The sequence below is a fragment of the Dufourea novaeangliae genome, unplaced genomic scaffold (assembly GCF_001272555.1).
Source record: "Dufourea novaeangliae isolate 0120121106 unplaced genomic scaffold, ASM127255v1 scaffold149, whole genome shotgun sequence".
NCBI classification, from domain to species: domain Eukaryota; kingdom Metazoa; phylum Arthropoda; class Insecta; order Hymenoptera; family Halictidae; genus Dufourea; species Dufourea novaeangliae.
In genome coordinates this window covers 98,112-117,651 of record NW_015374025.1, presented here as the reverse complement: position 1 = coordinate 117,651, position 19,540 = coordinate 98,112, and the positions used below count along the sequence as shown (strand labels likewise).

Below are 19,540 nucleotides of genomic sequence, written 5' to 3'. Positions count from 1 at the left end.
CGATTCGTATTCCACATCTCGGCCAAGATAAGCGTATAAATTACGGCCTTCCGGGTCAACGTGATGTAACCCATTACCGTCCAGGCGTGGGAACAAAAGATAACAATGTTGAGAACGAATAAAGTGCCCGAACCCGGGGTGGGGGATGACGGCGCTAATGTCGAGGAATTGTTTCGATAGCGGGTAACTTCGGAATCAACGGCAGGTAAGCTGGGAGAATTTTACGGATAGGTCTGAAGGACAATTTCTGCCGAACCGGTTATTTATGGTTATCGGCCCCGGCAAAGTGGCGAAGTTTTAATGGCGGTTGGGCGAGTCGGGTTCTCTGTCCCGTATTAATTGAGCATTCAGGAACAACCGAGCGGCCTGGCACCGATTATGAGCGGAAAAGTTTTATAACGAACGTCCCCCAGAGCCCGTTCCTCGCACCGTTACGCGCGTTATATTGTATTCCGTAGACGAGGCCAATGTAACCCGTGCCGCGTGCCACGCGTTCGTTCCTAATCGTAATTCATACGCCGGTACAGATCGCGGCATATTACGTGCCCAGCCGGTACATCCACACGCCGCACTCGAGACCGAGTCCTGACCCAGAAATTAAACGTACAATTAATCGTCGCTGCCATAGATGCCACGTTCTTGGATGTATTTCGGAAAATTGCTACGGATACATCGCCGCTGGTTGAAAGATCCACTGGTATGCTTCACGATAACAATAGGGCATTCCATTTTAACCTGGGTACACCCAAATCTGTTTTTTTGGCCCTTGGTTGACACACTTTGGTCGAAATAACCCAACATTTGACTTTGAAGTAAAGTGTTTGATAAGGAATCAAAGAGGATAGACGTGTATTATATTTGTTGTTTGTTAATATTACATAGTTTTCTTAATAAATATTGTTCTGTGTTTTGTAAATGAACAATATGTGCGGTGGAATATCCCGTCGTATCAGTATCTTCGAGACATCAATAATAAGTAAATGTCAATAATAGTAATTTCAGGTGTCCTAAAAAATTTTCTTTCGGAATTATTTTTCTAGAATTTTTTTAATCATGATGATACTTTAAATGTTAATTTTCTACGATGAAAACATATTCTACGATGTCCAAACTGTATCTCAGAATTTTTACGACTCGATTTAAAAGATAGTTTTTGAACAGCAAGTGATTGGAAATTGGACACCCAGTGTCACAACTGAGGGTTGAAATGTAGTTTTCTTCGTCATAATATTATTCTATTTAATAATGTTTATAATCTTTCATGAGATATCATATCAATTTTTAGTGTGCGTCTTTGGAATAACTATGTAAATTTTTAGTAAGCGGTGCCACCTATCATTCACCTGAGCAACTTGAACGACAAAGTACTGGCACCTGTTAGGTGTTCTTAAAGCAGAACGATAGGCATATTAGGGCTAATCATTTATGGAACAGTGAAACCCAAAATCAATCGAAAGTGATTTTCTTATTAAAATACTTAACGTTAATGAGCTTAATTGTTTCATAGACATTTAGCTATGTATGGTATTCTCTGTCCAAAATTACGATCTATCAACTTTATTACAATCGTCAACACCAGTTGAAGTCATTTTGACAGGAAGAGAGAGGAATAGTAAAGAGTCATTGATCTATAGTATAATTATTTTGTCAGTCGTAAACATTACGTCTGTAAAGAGGGAATACTGTATGTCATCGATCCGCAATATGAAAAATGTTAAATTAAAAATTTCAATAATATCATAAAGGATACTTCGTGGATATGACCTAATCTTAAATGGAGGCGTTTCAAGCATCTGAAGGACATTGTCATTCCTTCGACACGGAATCTTATGCTGCCCTTCACGTAGCATTGCTTCTATAAAACAAGCAAAATGCACTGACCTACAAAAGCGACCGTTTCTCCTGACGGAGTTCAGATTTATTAAAGTCCTGATGTAAGTAATCACAGACCTAAATGTTCGAACAGTGCGAGACCTAAAGCTTCGTACACGGAAAATTTCTTGAAAAACGAAAATACAGGAAAGTCTCGATGAGTGTTCGACAGCTCCTCGGCACTTAACATTAAATATTTCATAAACTAATACTATTCAAAAAAATATCATTGGCTTCAGAATTCCAAGCTCTATCACTGTGCTAACCGTCATTAAAAAGTCAGCGTTACACCTGAGGACCTGTATGCACAGTGATATTCTGTGAAGCCTACCAGCAACTGCACGGAGAATTGGTTAATTTTATGATTTAATGGTAAGGCGAATGGTGCAAGTTTCAAGCGGTACTGAAAGTGGAAGACCTTTAAATCCAACAGGTCGTGACAGACTGATACGGATTATGAGGGAATTTAATGTGAAAGTACGCTGCCACTTGATTTTCGTGACTCGATCCACCTTGCTTCCGCATGCCTATCAGTTATTCTCTTTACACGCCCAACAAGCATACCGTCATGGTGCATTTCCCGCACCATCTACCACTGAAGCAAAACAAATTCATCTCCCTAGAACTCAGTCCGCTCGAACCTTTCATTTCGTCCACCTCAATAGCACAGAATCATTAAAAGCTCCGTAGAAACTCTCATTCCTGTTCGTGAATCATCAACAATATTAATGAAAATGTATTGTGAAGATACTCACTTGAAGACAATGGTGCCCTCGTAGTCTGCAGGTGCCTCCCAATCGAATTCGAGGTTGTGCTTCTTGCTGGTATTCGTGTGAGTCACCGCGTTCTTAACAGAACAAGGAAAATATTTTATCGACGGGCGAAACATTGTTACGCGTCCTTCGACAAACGCGCGACACATGAGTCATGTCAGCCTTGAGATCCTTCGCTACGATTTAAACAATTTTATCGTAGTAGACACGTTTGTACGAATTATCGGACTTTCCAATCGCCGAAGGAGAGCCGCCCATAGTTTCGCGATGGAATCTTTTCTAATATTAAATACGCTCGAGGCAATTAGAGGATCCCACCGTGGAGACTTTAATGCCCGGTGTACAATGTAGAAACTACAACATTCTACACGAATTAGGGGGTAAAAACATTCTACAGGAATGGGAGTGAAAAATTTTCTACAAGACACCATTCAAGTCGTAACACCACAACAAAAAGTAAATTTTTTTCGGAGCTAAAAATAAGTTTAGGTTTTTACGATATGCATAAGTGTTTTGCTTGCATCTTAGTTAAATGTGGAGAAACGGGATTCTACATATCCTCTTTTCATTATTGTTTCAGACCATTCAATATGCAATCTCATTTGATATGAATAATATCTCCGATATTGAGAAAATCACACATCCGAAAAAATTACTTAAACGCAGTTTCCTAATAAGTTAAACCGAATATCTGAATTGTTGTTTCTGTTTCCATTAGATTGCTATAAAATAGAAAGGAACTGTACGTTCAGAATAACAGTATACAGACTATGGGTATTCGACTTTCTACATTTTTTAGATAATAATTTCAAGGCCACTTTTTGAATTCGAAAAAGATCCTGTCTTTTTAACATAACGAAATTAGACAGCAATCTAATTATTAGTGATGGGACTGATACGATATATATCAACGATACTCAAACAATTCAATACCTAAGTACTCATTATCAGTGAAAAGTATTGAAAGCCTTCATATCAGTATCAAAGAGATATCGATTCTTTTTTTGATACCTATATCCTTCGATATTCTTCGATACCAGATCAAAATTTACGATCAGGTATCGATTGTACTGGAGATACTTTGGTATAAGTATCGAAGAGGTATCGATTCCTGTTGATACCTATATCCTTCGATATTCTTCGATACCAGACCAAAATTTCCGGCTAGGTGTCAATTGTACTAAAAATACTTTCATATAAGTATCGAAGAGGTATCGATTCCTGTTGGTACCTAAATTCTTCGATATTCTTCGATACCAGATCAAAATTTACGATCAGGTATCAATTGTACTAAAGATACTTTTATATAAGTATCGATTCCTGTTGATACCTATATTCTTCGATATTCCTCGATACCAGATCCAAATTTACGATCAGGTAACAGTAACATCGGTGCGGTATCAATCCAAACACTAATTATTATTGTTAAATATCTTGTCATCCAATCATTCGGAAACTTGATCCCCTAACTAACCCAAGCAATCCATTCTCGTCCGTGCACGGAACATACGAAATCGTGACAACAAATCGGCCTTACCTTTACACCTTCCGTGCACTCAATGGTCCGCGCTGACTCAGGCAAATTCGCGAATTCTCCGACGAGTTCACCGGTCGCGGAGTCACGCGCGAGGATCATGAAACCCTCGTAGGCGAGACCTTGAGGACTTCCGAGAATCAAGCGGACCCTTCCTTGTCCCGCAGCCGGCAACACTTGGTAAGGAGTAGGGTGAGCTTCCTGGTTCGTGCTTCCGGGGTGTCGAGGCATCAGATCCTCGCACGCACTTTGCGGCGCTCCATTGGGCAGAGCCAATATGGCCGCTGAGAGGAAGCTCAGGATGATTAGAATCTTCCCCGTCGTTTCTACGACAAACAGATATTACGTGCAATAGAGACATTGTATTTCAACCCATCGACTGTTTATCCCGTGAGTGAAACTCACGCGGAACATCAAGTATAAGCTCTGGAACCAACATGCAATACAATCTTGGCCAAATGTATTAGGCACCCCATAAAATATGAATTTTTAAAAAATATTTTTGTATCAGTAGAAAATCAAACTATTGAAATGTGAAAAGAATTATTTTTTACTAATTTTGTCAATAGTTCGTTGGGCCACCCTTTGCCCTAATGACTGAGAATCACAGCAATTTCTTTTTGACTTTTACACAGTTTACATTTTTTGGCATAATTCAAGAAACCTAATTTTTTTACATTAGCATGATGTCCACTTCTTAACGGATCACACGAGACCCTATTCCTATTACTGTTCGTGAGTTCACCAGTTTCAAATGCCGTAGTACACTCTTTATGCAAAGTAATATTTTTGGTATTCAAAATAAATAGTGATGAATAATCAGTGGTAGTTCAAATATCCATAGAAACAAATCGACAGATAGCGTCATATTTAATCAGCGTGATCAGTGGTCACAATTTTACATTTCTTATCATGAACAGAAATAATTTAAACGGTAAAAGAAATGTACACTTTTTTGACGGCAATGTCTAATTTTATTAGACTGTCAAAGCGGTAAATTCGGGTCGTTTCGGAATGAGCGTACAACAGGTATGATCGATTGTCGCAAAAAATATAATAAACGTAGATCCGCTTCCTAATACTGAAGTAATTAAAACAATTTTAAATTCATATGAATAATACATCGTATACATGATACATGTGATGTAATTATGTAATGCCTGCAATTAAGTTCAAGGAATACATTTTGAGCACTTTTTGTACAGTTAAATTGTAAATAAATTTTATTTCTATCATTTTACTGCATTACGTAAAGTTCATTCCATTCGTCCTCTTAAAAATAAATGCTATGTTTGCCGAAAAATAAATCATCGGCTAAGAACAGCTCAGAGCAGAAGACTTATCGAGTTTATCAAATGAACCTAAAAATCAATTTATCAAAGTAGTGGTTACACGCCTGTATTGTGCTCTAATGCGTGTAACAAAGATTGACTGTTACAAACTACAAGTAATACACTAATAAATACTTCATTCTTAGAAGGCGAACATTTTTAATATTCATCCAAATAACGGTGCCTGGGTCAGTCTGGACCTCTATCCTTCTTCCTTTTTAAATATACCTTCGAATGCAATGGTTTAAGACGACCTACTTCTTTACATAACTATGATTTATAAGTTGATGATTTAGATATGGAGCTTTTGAAAATTCGGGTCCAAACAGACCCAAATACCGCCGTCCAAAGTTTAAATCCGTTAATACAATTGGACACCTGATTTTTGAAGTAGATACGAATTAGACCGTATTAAATCGTAGTCGAACTTTTTAGGGACACTTGCGAGACTAGTATTCCAGCAAAAAGAAATCCCGCCGACGATCTGTCCTTATACGAGACAGACTAGTATCATCCGATCCTCTTTTTGCCCGGTTCAGAACGAGGAATAATTGCCGCTAAGAGACTGTACAAGGATGTCGCTCCAATTCTCGGAACATCTACATGTATAATAAAACAAGCCGCATTTTATAACACCTAAGAATTTCAGTCTCATTCAGCGATGGAAGCTCCTATGACTTATACGGTCGGTTTTTCTGATGCGTCACTCGTACCGATTGGACTGTTTAACGCGCGCGAATGCTGTGCGTTAGTCATATTTTCCTGTTCTTTACCTAAAGCGGTTTTATACGCATTCGAGGCTGCATCATTGTTTTCAACTTTCATACCTTTGTTTCGTCGAGTCGTTAGCGGTTGTGTTAACGCGTAATAAATTCGATGTAGCATTCAGAAAGTACAGAGATGTTAAGAATGGAAAAGAAATTATTGAAAAGAGAATATTCCAAACATTTGTTGACTTTGAAGATTTGTTACAATCAGAGAATTTATTAGTCATTCTATTAACACACTGTCGAACAATTTATCGCCGTGAAGCAACAACTTCCAGGGTCGTGTTCGAAAGGATTACATAAGAGACGAGATCTTTCAATATCGTTTAGGAATGTGCAAGTAAAGAAATCCTGTGGGTCGTCCCGCAGAACTCAATAGGTGAAAGTCAGCATCTTTCATACGTGGGTTAAGCACAGCTCGAGTCATTCACTCCTTCCGCGCACGTTGCTTGTAGACGGGGCGTTGAATCATCGTAAACACCAAAGCCGTTAATATACATCAACGACGGCTGGTTTGAGATTGAAGCATAAAAAAAAAACTGTAAACTAGTTGTTTGACTAAGTGTCAGACGACGTCGAGGTCAATGAAACTCAACACAGAGAGCCTTGGAGCTATCGAAACTGAGACAGACGGTATAGGATCGATAGAGTCCAATACAAATAACAGTGGAGCAAAAGGGACCTATACAGACACCCTAAACAGTTTGATCTAAATCACTTTAGATGGACTGGAACAAAAAAATATTAACTTGGGATCAATTGGAATCATCAGAAATAACCTAGTATCGACTGTAACTTTTAAAGGCTGTCTGGGATTAAATAGAACAGACTACATAGACAACCTCAGATCGATCGACACCAACACGAATAGCCTAAGATCGATCCGGAACAGTGCAAGCAACTTCAGATAATCTAGGGTCTTGAATAACCCTGAAAAATATTGGGTCAAATACACGTGACTCCAGATCGATTGAGACCACTACAGATCACCTGGGTTTCAATTGAATGCAACACACGTGACTTACGATGAAATAGGACCAACAAGGACATTCTCGGATCAACAGGAGCTGCCAACTATGATGAAATGTGAATGTTATGAGCAACTTTAAGACCGATACAGAACGATCTCGAAGGAATTAGTACGAATTAGTATCAAACGGTTGGCCTTGATCTAGTTGGAACAGAGGTTGTGAAAGAAAAGTAAGAACTGAGACTCGATACAGAAAATATTCCATCAATTAAACGTGTAATACACATGCCCTAAAGGCCCAAGACACTCCAGACCTTCCAGATTCTCAAAAGAATTAAAATAGAGGACACCTTATGCCTTAGAAATCTTTTGGGCTATCAAGACTCCTCAGGGTCCTTGGACCTCTGAAATCACCATAGTTCCTCAGACTTTGAAGACTCGTCAAACCTCAGAGATTCCCAAAGACGCCAAATGCTTCAGACCCCAACCAATAAACTTTTTGAAAAGTCCTGATTTCCCAAATTCCCTAAACCCCAAAACTCTGGTGAACCCCAAAATCTTCGAAACATATAACTCTTTGCCTATAATGCCTCAATATCGGTTGAACAATAATTTTCTTTTAAGTATTTCGAAACGCTCGCTACAATGTAGTAATCAGCACAATGCTGATGCAAGTGCTCCTTAGTGCAACAGCGTGCACAGACGTTTGGAAAAACGCTGGTAACGATATCTTGAACCGCTAAAACTTTCACGCGATGAATTTACGTAGCGTTCTTACAATAGTTTCACTTGTCCCATTGGTCATAATTCATTCCACGCCATTACTTGTACAATTATCCTTAGAGGATATCACTGATTATTACTCCATGTTCGTTATAAAATATTCAACAGTCGTTTTAACAAAACGAATTGTTCTGTATCTACCTAAATATTCGTTTTATAAAATATCGAACTCTTTTCGTATACCGGTTTTATCATTTCATACCATACTCAACTTCCATCGTTACAAGTATTGTACAACATTTGAACTTTTAAGAGAGTCTTAACGCGCTAAAGTGGATAACGTCACTAAATGTATGTCGTCTTCCACAAAGATGCTACTTTGAACAAAGTAAACCGCGACAAAAGTGATGATAATAAAATATTGCTCCCGTGTCCACGATGCCCTCCATCGCAAACGGCCCTTAATGCACCACAATTTATTTAGATCATGAGCACGAACGTGCGAAACGCTCGCCACGGACATATACTTTTTCTTGTCGCGCCCGTTCGTTCCTTTGACAGCATCGCGGCCGAGACAAATGTTATAAAGCTGCGAATGCGTGGCTTCATATTGCAGCGAACATTTCTGATGTCACGGAGAGAAAATATTCGAGCGGCGAAGTCTGATGTACGGCTGTGAAAAGCGCATAGCAATTGTGGCGAACCGTGGATGATTTTTCATTTCGCGTCACGGGTAAATCAAAACCAGCTGTTTCCTTTGAAACTTCGGAACAATGAAACTTTTTTTCCCTTTATCGACATTAGCATTCAAACCTTGAAAACTCGCGTCATCGAGCGTATAATTACAGGGGGCAGGAACAGATGAGCATCTGTTGTATAATTGATGATCTTTATAAATACTTTTTTTTCTTACGTATTATTTACAATATGTACAGAGATAACGTGATTCATGACACATGGTTCATAGTAATGTTACAAACGGTACCGGAAGTAAATAACAGAAGCTCTAATAAACGTAGACTTTGAAATTATGCATTGCTTTTTCAGGTATTTACTTTTAGGTTAAGAGGTTGATGACAGACATCCAATATGGCCGCCAGTGGTAACTACTCTGATAACCAGTTGTGCACAAGTTTCGAGCAAATTACCAGCAATAAATGACAAAAGTTGTCTAAAAAACCATAGCCATCTGTTTCCACATTTGACTTGGGTTTTGCAGGCAATGCCAGCTGACAAAATGGTAAAGCAAATTGGCAGACAGTCTTGCAACACAACCTATGTCAAATTAAGGGCACAACCGAAACAAGGTTTGCGCAAGTCAATTTGCTGCATATGTTGCTGCCAATGTGCGCGCAAGGTATTTATAGCAAATCTTGCATAAAACTTGCAGTCATAACTTTATAACAGGGATTGAAGAAAATTTGGTTTTGCAGATTTGACGGATTAAGTAAGTAGTTACACTCGCCTAGCATAATAAGTTAACTATCAACCGTATTTATTCTAACATTTCGTCAAGATGCTGCTACAATAAATGTTGAACACATTAGTGAATCTTCAACGTATTACAAAAGAAACATAAGAACATCTTGTCTCCTGACAATGGGACGTTCATCATTTTTCCTAAATTCAAACAGTTTAGAGGTGAGCGTTAACTTATTTTCCGAGGCGACTATACAAACAAAACAGGAAGTAATATTTAAGAACTAAATTAATATATTCAAAAATATTTTTAGTTATTTAGGTTCGAAGATTTGATCCTTATTATGAACAAAATAGTACATATTGAATTACATTCTAGAAAGACCACGATGAAGCAGATTACAAACCAGAAGAATATATGCTTCCAGGACAATATTACCATATCTCAAAGATATGTTCCAGGTAATCCTCTAGTTGTCTCGAAGAATAAATTCAGAATGAAGTGGCACTTCAGTGTACTCCTAGAAAATTGGAAAGGGAATAATCCAGATAAAAATGGATCCTTTTAGTGCCATACGAAAGTAGCTTTAAATTGTTTTCTAGGCAATCCCCTAACCAGTTGAAAGAGTACATTGCGAATGAAACAATTTTCGATTTTATTACTAAGAATATTAAAGATTTACAGGAACCCACGAATAAAAAACAGAAAAACGCGTGCACGTATTACAATAGCGTCAAACGAGGACATTGTTCTTTCGCTGGTTCTCGTCCTAATAGGGGGGAACCATTCGGATAAAAAAATCCATTCATTAGAATGGCGTTTGAATGACAGATCAAGAGTTAAGAACCACGGTAATCACGGTTCGTCGGCTATTATCATGTATCATTACGGCATTGTTCGAAGGAACGAGCACAAGGCTTCCCGCATCGTGTTTTGCGGTTATTCTCCCGCGCCCAGTGCTCACGCATCGATCTTGTATGAATCGCGGCTGCATCTGTGCAACAGATACTACTACTCGGGCCACTGGTTAATCCGCATAGTTGCGTTCGATCTCATCTATAAAGGCGGAGATTTTCTAATTTGAACGGGATCGTACTTTCATAAATTGGAAAGTGAAAACAACGTTTGTACTCCTTTGTTAACCTCCTTTCTTTAACACGTTCCGTACCAGGTTGGGTGACCGGTGACCCACGCTGGAACTTCCGTTCAAACCATATTTGTTTATAATTACAAACAAAATCAATAATAACTTTTACAGTAATGTAATTATCATCGAACACAATTTATTTAGTAAATATAGTGAACACACAGGGTGTCATCGGTAACCCACGCTGAAACTTCCGTTCAAAGCATATTTGTTTATAATTGCAAACAAAATCAACTTGTATAGTATTGTAAGCATCATGGAACAAAATTTATTTAACAAATATAGTGAACACAGAGGGTGTGTTACCGGTGACTCACGCGACCTGGAGAACAAATCACATAAACTGGCTTGGCACGGAATGCATTAACCCAAGTTTTGAAGTATTTTCATTAAATTCAGGAAATGCCAAGAAATGGCAGAAATTGTTTCAAACTGTGACGAAGAGTTCCTGTTTTAGACAAAATGTTACTTTCGTAAATGAAAAAAGGAAAATTCAATTTTGTTAGACGTTTACTTTTATTAGACGTCTATTTTATAATGTTTCAAAATTTAGAAGGTGATAGGGACTGATTAAATGTTTTATAGTTACAGAGAAGTGTTTTTGATTTGAGCATATTCGTACCCTTCTATGTAAAAATGTATAAATTTGAATTATTATCGTGAGATTTAGGAACGCATGCAACTATTTCCAAAATATTATTAGAAGGCTTATGTATGACGAAGTTACTATACGTAAACAATTTTTAATTGCAGAATAATGGTATTTTCGTAAGGAGAAATATAGAACAGACCGGAACATTCATTTCTGTTTAATGACAAGTGTGCACCTACTTAATAACTTTGATGCTTTTAGCAACCAAAAATAGGATTTTTTGTTATTCCGTGACTGTACTCTTTTTTTCCCTTCCTTCTGATTACTCCACTTCCGCGATCAAACAGAAGTAATAAATTTTCCATTAAAAAAACAAAAAGACCAAGCGGAATAACATCCCGATCGTAACGACACAGTTGTTCACCAGATACAAATCGAGCAAACACAGTGAAATATTTGTCCTTCAAGGATTCTCCGAAACAGCGGGCTGGTTGTACGAGTGAGCGGGGACAATTTCGCCGTACACGGAAGTGCCAGAAATAAAACCGAAACAGCGACTGAATACAGCGGTTTTGTCTATCGTTTTAAGGCTATAATCGTGCACCCACGCATGAATTATACATCACGAGACGGTGTATGAGTCAGCAGCCACAGGCTAAGCGTTACGCGTCGTTTGTGCAAATAAAATAACACGTCGACGATCGATCATTCGATTTTCATTACCGAGAAATTGAATTACGAGACGCAGGTGCCAGAAACGTTCATGAAAATGATCTATTCGTTAGTACGAAGAATGAAAACGCATACGTACACGTAAAATTAGTCACGAATCAGATAAACCGAAGCCGGGACTAACGAGAACGCAACGTAAACAGAGAGAAATGCTCATTCAACGAAAGTCCTAGATTCCCATCGAGCGTTCCACGTATCCAGACTCGTTCCTCGATACAGTCGGGGTCATACACCTCGTGTTTGGCGAACATGTCGCTATAGTAACTCTCCTGTCCTAGAAATTCCTCTGTGAGCATTGTACGTACCGCTCCGATGATTCTTGCCGCTCGTGGCTTGTCGGCTTATGTACCGACCGGCAAGAATCATTCCAAACCTCGCGTACCCTATATACATTCTAACGTTCGCATATCGAACCGCAAGCTGCTTTATTGCTTTCGGTCGTTGCACTTGGTTTCTGTATTTGCTTCGTGTACTACAAAGCTCCGATCGAGGATAACCGCCAAATTGTTAACTTATTCCACGTTTAGTTCGCGTATTTATAAATCACAGTCCTCTCGTTTCGGAGATTTCTTATTTTGCATTCTTGTAATTCCTTGTTTATGCGAGATCGTTGCGTCAGGCAGGTAAACCGCAAATTAGTTTATGACTTGTGCAAACTGGTACTGATAAGCTTCGAGGAATTAATAAATGTTTACCTAGCGCTTAAGGTGTTCCAATTCTTAACTGTTGATAGCTAATCAAAGCAAAAAGACATGTATGTACAAAAATATTTAAAAGAGTTGTTTCAAATGTTCCTCCGATCGGCTAAAAAATGCTTTTAATGTTTTCATACAGCTCAGAGTCAAAACGAGAAAAGAATATAAATTACCGATAAGCACTACTATAACTCTTTAACTACTCATGGGCGTAACCAAGGGAGGCAGATGGGGCACTTGCCCCCCCCCCCACCCTGGGCGGAAAAAAGTGGCTTTTGCCCCACCTTATAAGAAAAAAGTTGGATTTTGCCCCCCTCCTCCCTTCCCAGAGTTATAAAATTTTTGCGTAATATTTAATATTGCAGTATAATTTGAAACACGTCCAACAGCCTCTATTAACAAAACGCATTCATTTTCAACGATTTATGACTTTAAAAACAAAATAAAGTGTGTCCGGCTACGTACAACCTTCTTCACTGTGGCTTGCAATGTGATAATATTTTTGCCCCCCCACCCCTGACAGAAAACCTGGCTACGCCCATGCAACTACCTCTTTCCAGTTTCATAATAAACTAATTTTATCAAAAGTATATGTTTTAGCGATAGATTGTTACTAAAAGTCAAACATGAAAACCATTTAAGTTCATCGTGTATCTAATATGGTCCTGAATTCCCCGCAAATATTACTTTCTCGGGCGCTAAGGATGAATAAATTGGTTGGCAACGATACATTTTGTCGTGTAGAAGAAGAAAGTAACATCGGCACGTTCCAGCAGGCCGTTGGAACTTTCTAAAATATTACCGTGAGGTTTGTTTCTTAATTGCGCGGTGAACGTTACGCGGCGGGATAAACTCGATTTCGCGTAATAATGCCGCGTTTTCATTTGTCCGACAAGGCCGGCCCGGGCCGCGCGGGCCACGTGCACGAACATAAAAACGTTCCCGCTGGTGACAGGTGCACCAGGAAACCCGTTTTTTCTTTTTTCTTTTTCCTTTTAAAACGGCCGACTGTAGAATTTCGAATGAAGCCGACGTTCGCTCGTGTCGGTTTTTTTCCTTTAACGAACACTTTCCAGAGATCGTTTTCCCTATTTCCCGAAACCTGTAGAATTTCATTTTCCGAATCGAGGGTCGCGCGAAACGGTCGGGTGTCTTTCGCCGCGGAGAACGAAGCGGTCAGCTTTCGCAACAAGTATTTCGTAAACGTAGAGATCGAAACATTTTCGCTCGTTGAATACCATTACCCCGAAAACTATCGATTGATCGGATACATACTTGATACATTAATGAAGAATATGTATTGGACGTTGGACTTAATTAATGAGAGGCAGTATTGATCGAGAGCAGTAGCTGTCAGGTTCTGCGGCGAGCACATGCATTTTTAATAAAGCACGTTGAAGTAGTCTTAATGATCTTAATCATCAAAATAGTCTCCATTGCATTCAAAATTATTTTCTATTCGTATATTTATTGACTGAACGTTTCCTATAAATTCTCTGAACGTTCCCCATGAATTGACTGCACGATTCCAGTGAGCTAACATTTCCCATATTCAACCGATTTTTTCTTCTCTATTACGTAAACCACGTACCATGCTTTTTGATAACTAAGGATATATCTCCCTAAAGTTTAATTTAAATTTCAGTCTATTCCTCTTGTCCTTTGACCAAGTTTGACTACGCGAAGCGAAGAATTGCGAATATTTCCTCCTGCGTACGCCATAATTAATTCACTTTGTACCATATGTAGGGCACGCATACACCGTCAGTCAATTTTAAGAAACCAGATCACTTTGAAGCTAAATAAATCGCGAATATAACGGTCTGTACGATCTTCCATTAAGATGTAAGCGCTTAGGACTCTTCGCGGGAGTAGATCTATCAAGGAACAAAGTGCCTATCCCGCACGGTGCGTCATTAACTGCGAAACAACAGATCGGTACTCACGGTTTGTCATGTTCGTCGATTCCCGTTGATTTCACCGGTGTCCGTCAGAATTCTATTCGCAGCGCAATAAACGCGCGGTCGGCAAGCCGTGAAGAGTCACGTGTAGCGGAACTCCGGTGTACACATAGAATCCCTGTTGGTCCTGTATGGCCCAAAGAAGCGCGTCACAGACGCATCCTCGATTCACCGTGATCCTCGGACTTCACCGTTGCATCGATCACCACGGAACAATCACAAACCTGGAATCGACTCTTGGTGTATCTCTCTCTTTCTCTCTCTTTCTCGCGACCGCGGGACGTCGAGTCCCGACGCGGAATGCTTGTCCTCCGGTGAATCGAATCGAGCCACGCGATCCTTCGGATGATCGTCGTCGATTCACGCCGATCTGTCGACACAGACTGTCCGTGCCACCTATGCGTGCCCCCTTCGAAAGCCCCGTTTATCGCCACGCACGGCCGCAACGAAGGAAAAGGTGTTCACCAACGTAAGTTCAGTTGGGTCAAGTGTTTTCCCGGCGTAGTCTCGAGTAGCACTTGTTGATTCCGGACGAGCATAGTTCTGACCAGAACGCCGTGAACCACACCTTACGAGAGACTGTAGTGGATACACGGATCGAGTTGAAAGGCCCTCGCCCGTGAGACCGCGTCAGGGCCGTAACAATGGAACGCCGACCGCGGCGATTCCATCGATCCGCGCTTCCTCCGATCCTTCCTACGGACACACGCAGGTAAAAACAAAACGGCGTAAATATCAAGTTATTTGGAACGTTCGTGGCGTGTTTAAAGTATGTAGAATAGCAATCCATAGCTTTAAATTTGCATCTAATTGCTCCGATACTCCACACTTACTCCTGTTTTTCGAATAACTTCAAGACACCAGACACATACTTCTATCCTTTTTCTTGAAAACTCTACAACGGTCCGTCTATTTCACCTTTTTTTCTATTTAGGAAATAATCATCTGACAGGACTGTATCTACTAAATATAGTAGGTACTGTAAAATTTGTTGATACGAACTCGTTCCTTATTTTTCTCGTATCCCCGAACAAATTAAATAATACACTTGTAATGGAGCTACGTACACAGAGGATACGCTCGAAATACACCTGAAACATATTTGAAGCTTTAATTGAATGTAACGCTTGTTTCTAATTATTACTTAATTAAGATGTTACGAACGAATGTCATCGATTGGAATTAGTATGAAAACTCGTTCCTGTTCAACGTGTACGATAACTCATAGTTGAACATTATTCAATGCCAAGAGCCACGGAGTTTCATGTGTACGGGAACGTAATAACATCGTCCAAAATACGTCTGCTCGTGAGGTACATAAGAAAGACGACGGTGGAATGGAAGTGCACCGGCATCATGGTTGCCACGAATTCTTCTCGGTTAACATACAAATTGCCATCATTCGTTATCTTCCGCGCCGGCACCGGTACAGGCCCCTCCTCCGTAAGCCGATTTAAGCGTTCGTTTTTGGCCGACGCTGACAACTGCACTCTTTAGCACGCGAGAATACTTATTACGTGTCAAATCCTCGTTCCCGATAGAAATGTTAAAGGGAGCGCACTGGAGCATTGCGGAGAATGTTTAACACGAGGCCACGCCTAAGGTTCGATCTCACCATAGATGCGCCGAGCGTTATGGGTTTAGCTTTTGCTCCTTGGGTCGAGAATAGCAAAGCCAGTCGGGCGACGTACCGAAATGTCGATCCGTGATCAAGGTGAAACATAATATGAAACTATCAAATATCAAGGTGAAGTGCAGGGTGGCACCTACGAATGTCCAACGGTCATTGGTACAATCTACCGGGTAACTCCAAATTGTTGTTAAAAAAGCTTACGGTCGTGTATTCGATTCCTCAACGTTAACAAAAATAATCCAATGTGCCCTGGAATCATTTGGGTGTATTGTGGACCTACATATAGAATAGTAGATTGCTAATGATCTCTATTTCTAGTAGATACCAGTATTTAGAAGATAATACCATGGAAGCCTTACTAAATGTTTAACGTTTAACGTTAAAGCTTTCTTCCCGTAACTCTTAATAGAAAACCTAAATTTCTTTTTGGTACCTCTGTGAATTAGTACCAAACGGTGTGATTTTGCATAAACATCCACAAACTTGATAATAATATGAATCGTAATTGATACTTCCAAGTAGATTACAGAAAGGAGCCTGATATTACAGTGTAGTAATCAAATGGATCTCAACAGCTATTATATTGAATACAATCCTTATCCCGATAAGTATTGAAGAAACTATTTTAAGCATTATGATCTTTTAATAAACAGTCTATTTACAGGATCCAGTAACTATACAGTAATTATTATCTCAATCTCCTTTACTATCAATCTAACTTACTCGATAATGCCAACTGAATTATTATTTAAAAGTATGATTGATGTATCACCAGTTTACGTATTCGTCCGATGTCAATAAAACGTTAGAGGTCGTAGGTGATTGAATGGAGTGTACTAAGAAAATAAATTTTTTAAGAGACCCGTTATGGCCAAGCGTTGCATAATTAGTAGGCACTCGGCGTACACGCTTAAGAAATCATTCAGAGACGACGGTCTCGAGCCGTCCCTGAGTTGTCGTGAGGAGAGAGGGACTAACTACTTGGCTTGAAAATGGGGGTACGACGTACCGTACGTTCACCGTGTCGGCGTTCACCTCAGTTATATCGACGTATTTTTCTCGTTCCGTCTCTTTCCTCCATTCCAGCGGTTTCCAGAGGCTCGCTTACGCGTGCATTACATGCCTTTCCATCCCTCGCCCGATAACCGCGTCGACCTCGAAAAATTTCTGCCGTACCATGCGGATTGATCACTCTCGACCTCCATCGTGTCGGATCAACAAAGGTCTCCATCTACTAGAAATTCAAAATCAATCCTGGTTTCTATGCATTCATTTCCTACAATCTTACGAGTGCTCTAATTTACTTTCATTTCGATTTTATGTGTCGCTTTTATGATTTAATCGCTGAGATACCATACCATGATGCACGATCATGTGGCATAGGCACAAGCGGCGGAAGAGGACAGGCATGGATTTACCGATATTCCAACGAGTGTGAATCGTAAAACCGGTTCTGAAGATGAGCGTGTCCAGAAAAATTTAAAGAATGAATGGAGGGGATCGTTTTAAGTGTACAGTTGGTCGGGTCATCGTGACATTTGAGCATCGTGAACGGAAGCAGGAAGGGCAAGAAAGAAATTTCGTTGAAAATACACCGTCGGTATCGCCGAGATTACCGCCATCGTCGTTAGATGGAACCAGTGTCCACTCGTGTGATTTTCTTCGTTCAGTTATCTGAAAATATTTTCAACATTTTGTAGAATATTTTTAAAATTCTCCTGATTGAATAATAATACTATAGAAATTATTTAATACAACTGTTTTAAAAAATATAATAATTTAATGCTATTTACTGCATATAATATGGCTTTAATTAAAAAAAGAATTTGAGAACGAAACATAATTATACTCACAGAAAGTCATTACAACTGGGAAAGTATACATTTGGTTGATAGTTTGATATTACAACTTACACACTTTTTATCAATTCGACCTTGGTGCATCAGCTCGTATAAAAATAGAACCTGCGTATACTGTTTAAAAAACTTTTTCTCGCAAGCTACAAAAAGAGTGACGTCACGGGCTTTCAAAGAGCGACCATGCACTCTTTTAACGACCTTAATGATGGAAAAATGGAACATGATCATTTAAAGAGAATTCAATATGATAGGTACTTTCTATACTACCTTTATAATAAAAAATTACTCTATAAAAGATAATAGTATTCATAAAATTTTGCAACTTTAAAAACGAAAATAATGACACTGAAGTCTGAAAAGATTCAGACTAATGTTAAGTACGCTGAATACATGACACACGAATTCCATTTCTTAAGATAAAGTATACCTCTCTCAGACATGATTTAACCGATTACACCATCTTCATTAACTTCTTCCTACACGCGACAACTGAAATGTCACGCGTACCATTCAAATGTCACGATAATAGAAACAATGTTATTCGCTGTAGGTGGGCCTCACTGAGAATAACAGGTATGCTACACAGGCAAATAGCCGAATGTGATCGTGAAAGAATCTTAAATGACCTTGGTTCATATAATAGCAAAAGTAATGGTCATAGAATTTAAGTTTGTATGATGGTTTTATATTTTGTTATCGATGAGTGTTCGGGATTGGCAGGAGCACAGCATAACGTTCTGCGCATTTGGGAGTGCGCGCAGCATCGAAGGGCGCGCGTAATTCAATTCAAGCTAAAAGCGATTAGTGGCGCGTCGAAATCGGTAACGTTTGCGTGAGGTACCTCTATTCTGCTACGACGATAAGCGACCGAGCCCTTCGTAGATTCTCTCGTCTAATTACGCATGTATCTTACTCTAAAGCATGGCTTTGGCACTTGGTACTCTCGTATTATCCTATGAACTCACGTTCTTTGGCAAGATGCCTAATGGACTAAACTCACGTTAGTCGCTGGTTGCTAGCCATTAATAGTGGTAAAACTTCTCAGATCTCTTCATTTTAGCTTTCGATAGTCCGTCTCGACAACCACTACCCTGGTATTATCTTCCTACTAGGAACTACTCGGATCTCCACTTAAGCTAATTATTATTTTACATAATGCACTAGAGCCTACGGAGCATTAATAGTGTAAGTCAGTAAATATGCTCTTAAAATATTTAGACGTTTAAAAAATATTTTGTTAAACCCCGTCTGAACAGATATATGTATATCATATAAGTATATCTAGATATGCCAATTATATTGAGTATGATTATTGTATGTATGACATAATTCAGTAGAATAATCATGCTGAATATGCTCAATGTATGTGGATAATTACATCGATATAAATCAATGGTGACTCATATTGAAATGGTGTATTCAAAACTTTCTGTTGAGTTATTAGTTATTAGTGAAACTAAAGATACAGTATTTATGTACAAGATAGAATAAGCTTAGAACCATCTTCCTATTATGTTAACTAAAATTTATT

General features: G+C 39.2%; 1 protein-coding gene across 2 annotated transcripts in view; it reads right to left on the bottom strand.

Annotated features, from left to right (window-relative positions):
- LOC107189266 (putative ferric-chelate reductase 1 homolog) overlaps positions 1–15,114 on the bottom strand; it is a 34,511-nt gene extending 19,397 nt beyond the window's left edge. For both annotated transcript variants that reach the window (XM_015577755.1, XM_015577757.1), the window contains exons 1-3: positions 14,503–15,114; positions 4,183–4,505; positions 2,628–2,719 (exon numbers count right to left, since the gene is read on the bottom strand). In XM_015577755.1, coding sequence (XP_015433241.1) covers positions 2,628–2,719; positions 4,183–4,505; positions 14,503–14,512 — 425 coding nt within the window. In that variant the 5' untranslated portion in view covers positions 14,513–15,114. The remainder of the gene's footprint in view (positions 1–2,627; positions 2,720–4,182; positions 4,506–14,502) is intronic.
- Between the last annotated feature and the right edge of the window lie 4,426 nt (positions 15,115–19,540).